The following is a 7,580-nucleotide window of genomic DNA, read 5'->3' on the forward strand; positions in this document are numbered from 1 at the left end:
AAAGCCTTTTGGGCCCCTGACACTAGGACAGGTAGCTGTTTCATGAAAGCAGCTGAGACCAGGGCCACCCAGTGCACTAGGATCCTGACCTCTCCCTCACCAGTCTCACATGCTCTTCCTTCTAGTGTCCTGATCTCCCGTGGAGCACAGGGCAGAATGTAAAGCCTCTGGGTGATGCTTCCCTTTGCTTCTCAACAGTTAGAGCTGTAACCAGAGTTTTAAAGGACTACCTGGGCCAATTGGATGTTTCTCCAAAAGAAACCCTACTCACCCACCAGTCACACCAACTCCCACATGAGGTTGTGGCAGGAAACTCAGTTGGAATTAATATACCAAACTCTCGGCAATTCTCAACTATGAATCACAGGCAGTACAGAATCCACAATATGATGTCTTCTTGAAAATACACTCAGTATCCCAATCAGTAAAACTAAAGAGCCCAAAGAGTTCGGTTCATTGGAGAATTACAGAAGGCTGCATGTTCAAACTCACAGAAATTAAACTGAGCACAGAAGGCAGAGATAAAGTCTTCTAACTTCTTTCCTACTAGCCTGTGCTCACCTGCCTGGCTGCTCTGACGCCCAGCAGGGACAGCAATCCCACGGCAATGCTAAAGAAACAAGCCAGGACAGCAGCGCTGAAGAAAGCCACCAGCACCGTTACAGTGAACAGTGAGCACTAGAAGAATGGGTGGTCCCTCTGCAGGACAGCACAACCCCTTAGCCCTGACCTTCAAAGCTCTGTAGCTACTAAGCTCACCACTCAGCCAGGGCCCTTTCCTAACCTCCGCGTTTTCAGGGCCTGGGTTGCAGCTTGGTGAGAGTTATGACTCCCTAGCACACTCTAGTTAGGACACACTGTGGGAGCCCAGGTCCACTTCCCAAAACAACCCAAATATCCAAAGGTGAGGCCATTCCCCCAGTCCCTTTGATATCTCTTTTGTTAATTCATAGTCTCTAACATGACTGAGAAAGTCATTGAAGCCTTGACAAACTACAGAGACATCCCAGGATAGCCACAGTCTCATCCTCAGGAGGTTGGAAAGTATCAGGCACCTCCCACAGAAGTTTCTCAACACCAGGTCAGGAGCGAGGGCTCCGAACCACTAAGTTCCAGTGCTTGTAGGCAATATATCCTTCCTTCTCTATCACAAATACTGCTAAACCTCTAAGAAAAGGGCATCTGGCTCATTTCCATGGACAAGTAAGTGCCGGTGGACAGCATCCTGTGGCACAGCCAGCCCTAGGAAAAGGGTACATGAAAACAGTTGTAAAAATAAAAAGGTAAAAGTAAAAGGAAGCTGGGTCTGGTGGCTCAGGTGTTCTCCCTACCACTCAGGAGAGACTGGGCCAGGAAGATCATAGGATCAAAACCCACCTGGGCTACAGAGTATGTTCAAGGCCAGCCTGGGTAACTTAGTGCGAGAAACTCTGTCTCAAACAGTAAAAAAAAAAAGAGAAAAACTCAGAGGATACAGCCCACTCATTGATCAGAGGTCCTTGTATAACACACACAAGGCCCTGAATCTCTGAAATAAGTATCAGACAATGCAAATACCTTCTCTAGACTTGGGGGTATTGCTTTTGGGGAAAGGGGGTTGCTGAGACAGTAAATCCAGAGTAATTTCATTTAAAAAAAAAAAAAAAGACTTAGGATGAAATCCAAACACGTGTTTGTTTCCTTCCTTCCTTCCTTCTTCCTCTTTCTCTTCTCCCTCCTCCTCCTCCTTTTTCCCCTTTTGTGGCATTACTAAAAATTAAACCTAAGGTACCATACAAGCAATGTACCACTGGGCTACACCCCCAATCCTAAATATGGAAGTCTACACTGAGAGCTTCTATTCGGTAAATAGAAGGGAATACATACATAAATAGGGTCAAGGGGTTGGGGATTTAGCTCAGTGGTAGAGCGCTTGCCTAGCAAGCGCAAGGCCCTGGGTTCGGTTCCCAGCTCCAAAAAAAAGAAAAAAGAGAAAAAATAAATAAATAGGGTTAAACATAATCTTGCACTTGCAATATGAAGCGTGTTGAGGGAGAACCAAAAGACTCAAGAACTTGGACACCTTGGGTTCAAACTCTAAGTCTTTTTTTTTTTTTAAATATTTCTTTTTTTTTTTTTTTGCATCTTAATATTTCTAATGATCTTTTTTTTTGTTTTGTTTTGTTTTCTTCTTTTTTTTTCTTCCGGAGCTGGGGACTAAACCCAGGGCCTACCACTGAGCTAAATCCCCAACCCCCAAACTCTAAGTCTTTTTTTTTTTTTTAAAGATTTATTTATTTATTTTATGTGAGTACACTGTCACTGTCTTCAGACACACCAGAAGAGAGAATTGGATCCATTACAGATGGTTGTGAGCCACCATGTGGTTGCTGGGAATTGAACTCAGGACCTCTGGAAGAGCAATGGGTGCTCTTAACCACTGCAAACTCTAAGTCTTAACGAGCACTCAGGAGTTTAGTTAACCCCTGGCCCAAGAGACACAAGACATAAAGGACAGAGTTCTAATGTCATGTCCCAAGTCCCTATCTGGAGAGGTTTTTGTTCCTCTACCAGCACAGTATCAGTTAAAGCCCAAGAACATAGAACATATTGGTAAGAGCCACACTAAATTTAATGTCAGAACAGTGCTGTGGTAAGTTTTCTCTGTGACTGAAAAACTATTCTACAAGGAAGCTCCTTAAACAGGGAGGTAAACAACTCAAAAGTTTCCTGATGTCCCTGAAACTGAGTAGTTTCACTAAGCCACTCCCTGCAAAAGTAAAAAAAAAAAAAAAAGAAACCTGAGAGACTCACTCAGAAGAACAGCGCTCAACTGCAAGGACAACTCTGAGCCAGACCAGCTAGCTATCCGGGAGATGCAGAAACCTGGAAGTAGTTGAGACAAACTGAGGTACTAGAAAGGACACTGTCCACCTACTTAGCTGCCTTTGGCCTATGCAGTAGCTCCAGGTTCCTAGCTTTGTGAGCTATAACCCATGCTGGATTGGCTTTGGTGACACAGGTGTCTTTGAGTCATTTCTGCTCCTATAAATAATCTTTCACCCATATTCCTTTAAGTGACCCCCAAAAAGTCAAATTTCACCAAGTTTTGGCTTTTATGGTATCCATACTTTGGTCTGTTTTGAGTTCTCTATCTAAGATGAGTAGCCATGTATGCTGTCTCCCCAGAGAAAGTTTCTGTCATACAATGAATAGCGCCATACTGAGGTACGCTCAGAAGTCCTACTGTTTAAATACCTGTAATTACAATAGCGAAACTAGGCTGGCAAGATGGATAGAGCTGTTTGCCACCAAGTCCTGGTGAGCTGAGTTCAATCTACAAGACCCAGAAGAATGCAACTCTCAATATGCTGTCCTGTTACTTCCACTCCCTTACTTTGGTGCGTGCGCACGCACACACACACACACACACACACACACACACACACACACACACACACAGAGGCATGTATGCACGTACAAAATAAGTAAATAAAATTTTTAAAAATAACACTAAAAAATAGCTAAACTCTCTTAAAAAGCTAAGAAGTTAAGACCACATAGATCAAAACAAAACAAAACAAAACAAAACAAAACAAAGAATCATTCAGAGCCCAGAGTCTCTTAGCAAACCCTAAGAACCAGCCACTGCATCTCTCAGCCCCAGGAAGGTGAGTCCTAACTGCTGTGGTCTTCTTCAGGGAGAGGGAAAGAATACAAGTCTGATGGAGTGATAAGCTTCTTAGCAAGTTTGCAATCAGTGTTTAAGCAGTAATCCCTCAGGGAAGTGAACATTCCTCCCTGATCCTTCTGAGACCAATGTAGTATCCTCAGCTTCTGCATGGGAACTTTTCCAGGACTAAGGGGTAGCCAGCTTTGGGATTATAATGTATCTCTTCTAGAGACCACCAGAGGCTTCAGTAAAATGCAGACAGGCACCTTCCAGGTATTATTTGACAGCGATTACCTAAGCAGAGCTCACTCATGTAAGACAAGGCCACCAGGACCCTCAGCATCAAGTTGTTGTCACTAAACACAGGTGTAGGCTTTGCCTTGGAAAGGCCAACAGGATAGACCCACGAATGTGCTTTAATATAAGTTGATGACCATGGAGAGCGCCCTTGAAGCTGAGCAAAAGTGACTGAGCCCTGAAGGAGCTCCTCTGGAAAATGAGGGCAGCTATGAGGCGTTCCCCAGCATCACTCCTGAACCACATGACTGCATTTTCCATACAAGGTGGGAGTTGTAATAGTAGTGTACTCAGCAGAGACCAGCCCACTACAGCAGATGGAACCCACCAACTCATTTTACCAGACCTTCAAAAAGGTACACACAGCTATGTCTCCTTGCCAAAACCAGGGCAGAGCTGAATGGGTGACTCTTAAGAAAGTTCGCACAGGATTACTAATGGATTTCCTGAGGCCTCACTACAGATCAGTACCTGAAAACCAGAAAAAATCTCAAAGCTGGTTTTCCATACTGGAGCTGCACAAACTGCACACCATACTTCTCAGACGCACCACACCAAGGTCCAAAAGCATGAGTTTATTAAAAGGAAAAAGAAGACTCAGTAACCTAATCCAGCAAACGCAGGGGCTCTTCCCAAAGGGAAACCAGGCTGGAAACATTCCCAGCTTATGTACATAATTCACCAGGGCTCAGGTACGATTCCATTTTGTAAGAGCTGAACTTTAAACACAAAGTCACTGGTGGTGCAACATTCACACACCAGCACCAACAGCACCCCTAAACGAAAACCACTGCTACCTCTGCCACAGTGACAACCTCACAGGGAGAAGTCACCAACCATGAACTCCTGCAAAGTTCCGTCAAAGATCAGCAGAGCTCACCATCTATGACAACCTCAACATACCTGTCACTCAGTGCTTTCCACTCACTACAGACATCACAAACACTGGATTTTTTTTTTCTTAAGTAAATATAAAAAGATGTGCCAAAGGATCAAGAGTAGGCAGTGTCTTTCTGGGCTGGCAAGATTTTCATCGTGGATTGGGGGATGGGAAGGAGCATTCTGGATGTTTCTATTCTTGGCAAGAAGAGCACCTCCTGGTTCTAACCATCTAAAGACGCTAAGACAGAAATGTTCTCAGGAAGTTAACTAGCCCAATGCTAAGGGGCTTCATCTTGGGGTGTAGTGATGGAGAGGCAAAGTGTAGAGGACAGGAAGGGATCAGAGGGCAGGCTGAACTCTAGAGCATAGAAGGAATTGGTAGAAGGACAAGTGAGAATGCATCGGGAAGGTGTGGACAGTTAGGAGAGAAGGAAGGTAGAGATGACTACGAAAAGGAGAGGATAGCTGAAAGGAATTCCAAAAGAAGCTCGACTGAAGCTGGTCCAGCTATGAAGGACTGAATGGCCACCGATGCTCTGGAGGTCCCACTGGGGCTCCCCATCCCCCACCCCCACCCCACTGTGGGCGTGTTCCCCGCTGCCGTACGACGCTAGCACTCACCCCACGACTCCCTGGTTGTAGTTCCGTCTCTTCCACGGGGTCCCGCTGTACACGCCCCCGCCGCCGTCCGCCCGGCCGCCCCCGGCCGCGCGCCCTCCGCTGGGTTGCAGCAGGCTGTAGTTGAGTCCGTAGGTGCTGGCCTTGTTGTCACGTTTCCTCTTGTTGCTGCTGCCCGAGGCTGGGTCCGCAGACTCGGAGGCAGGGAGTGGGGCCGCGGGACGCGGGGACGAGGGTGCCGATGGGACCGGTGACGCCGAGGGGCCCGCCGCTGCCCGCCGTGCCCAGGCCGCCGGCTGGTGGTGATTGTTGTTGTTGTTGGTCGTCTCCAGGGGCAGGAAGTCCCGCTGCTCCGCGGGCACGGCGAGGCCGCCCAGTGGGCGCTCCCCCGAGCGGAACATGCCGGCCGGAGCCGGGGCCGTGCCGCCGGGGCTGCCGGGGCCGCTGCCGCTCCCGCCGCTCGCGCTGCTCGCGCCGCTGCTGTGACAGTGGTGGTTGAAGTAGAGGTTCCTCAGCCCCTGGGTCGTCTCCCAGATCTGCATCCACAGACTATTGGACGGTCCGAGCTGCTCTGGCTGGAACCAGGCGATCCTCGGATCCATCAAACGGCGGCGGCCGCTGCCCCCGCCCCTCCCGGCCGCCCGCAGGGCCGCCGCCGCCGCCGCCTCAGGCGCACGCCCGCCCTCGGCCGCCGCCGCCGCTGCCACCCGGGTTCCGCCACGGGCGGCGCGGTAGCGCAGGGAGCCTGGCCGGCGCCGGCGGCGTCGCTCCCGCCCTCGGGGCTCGCAGGCCCTCCCCCCTCCCTCCGCCCCTCCGCCGAGCCCCTGTCACCGGGGTTCCCGTGCAAATGGCGGCGGCGGCTCCCGAGAAGGGCGAGCGGTGGCGGCGGCGGCGGCGGCGGCGGCGGCAGCGGCAGCGGCGGCGGCGGCGGCGGCGGCGGCAGCGGGACGCGCCTGCTCCGTAGCGTCCGTGCTGCTCGGCCCCGGGGCGGGGCCTCCGCCGGCTCCGCCCCTCGCTCCGCTCCGCCCCGCCCCGCCGCCGCGCTCGCCCCGCCCCGTCCCTGCTGCCAGCCGTCCGCGGGCGCCCCGAGGCCGCACCGCGCGTCACAGAGGCCGCGGCAGGCTGCGGGCAGCGGGGCCGCAACCGCCCGGTCAACCGTCCCGCGCTAGCTTAGCTGGGGTCGCACGTACCTGGGCCTCCGGGCACCTCGGACGCGCGCGCCGCCGCAGGACTCCGTTGCCGCTCCAGCGCCGCCGAGGAACACGAGGCGGCTGCCGACTCCGCGGAAAGTGACTGGTTTGCGCCACCCACCCAGCTCCGGACCGCCCGCTCCGCCCCTCGGTCCGGGCGCGGCCCCGGGGCTCCCGGACGCGCGCCGCGCGCGCACTAGAAGGGCGGGCTTCCGCTCAAGGGCCGGGTTTGCACGCGGCTGCACGCGCACCTCGGTTCCGGAGCGGTCTCAGCGGCCTCTGTGTCGCGAGTCCTGGCACCACTGCCCGGCTCGAGGGCCACACAGCACGTCTGTTCCAAGGTGCACTCACGGGCTCAAAGCCCCTCAACTTTCATAACTAAGAACACTCGAAGCCTTTTAAGCCTAAAATGACTCTGTCGTTGCGGTTAGTGATTGTTTTCCATGGGGTGCTCATTTGTCTACCTTTCTTGTGGCGCGAAAAATACCCAAAAAGGGGAGTGGGGGTCATTTTCAGTACTTTAAATTATCGAGAATGGAACACTTCTTGAAGCGCATGCGTCAAGCTTGCTGCAAATTCCAGAACCAAGTCCCTGACTGACACTTCGGTTTTGGCTCTGTGCCCAGTTCAATATCCTGGAAAGTTTGGGGGGTGCTTGTTGTTTTATTATTTATTTACTTATTTTGCAGAGGATTAAAAATCTGTTCGTCACAGAATGAATCATTGCTGTACGTTTTTTTGCTAAAAAAGAATACAATGACCACTGGCTGAGCTAATTCTAACTCGTTAGCATGCTTTGGTAGCACACGAGAAGCCCTGAGGCCTCAGCACTTTGTAAATCAGGCCGGAGAGTCAGAAATTCATGGTCATCCTCAGCTCCATAGCAACTTAGGATATGTTAAAGACCCCACACACACGCACATGCACCACACACACATACA

General features: G+C 51.3%; 1 protein-coding gene across 8 annotated transcripts in view; it reads right to left on the reverse strand.

Moving 5' to 3' along the window:
• Nucleotides 1–6,772, reverse strand: part of Tent4b (terminal nucleotidyltransferase 4B) — a 61,430-nt gene extending 54,658 nt beyond the window's left edge. For 2 of the 8 annotated variants that reach the window (NM_001415015.2, NM_001415013.2), the window contains exon 1: nt 5,453–6,430. In NM_001415015.2, coding sequence (NP_001401944.1) covers nt 5,453–6,051 — 599 coding nt within the window. In that variant the 5' untranslated portion in view covers nt 6,052–6,430. Of the gene's footprint in view, nt 1–5,452; nt 6,448–6,639 lie in introns of those variants that run through there. The other 6 variants (XM_087594516.1, NM_001401226.1, XM_087594518.1 and 3 more) reach the window with 6 other exon arrangements.
• Nucleotides 6,773–7,580: the final 808 nt, after the last annotated feature.

Source organism: Rattus norvegicus, chromosome 19 (genome assembly GCF_021556685.1).
Source record: "Rattus norvegicus strain SHRSP/BbbUtx chromosome 19, alternate assembly SHRSP_T2T, whole genome shotgun sequence".
NCBI classification, from domain to species: domain Eukaryota; kingdom Metazoa; phylum Chordata; class Mammalia; order Rodentia; family Muridae; genus Rattus; species Rattus norvegicus.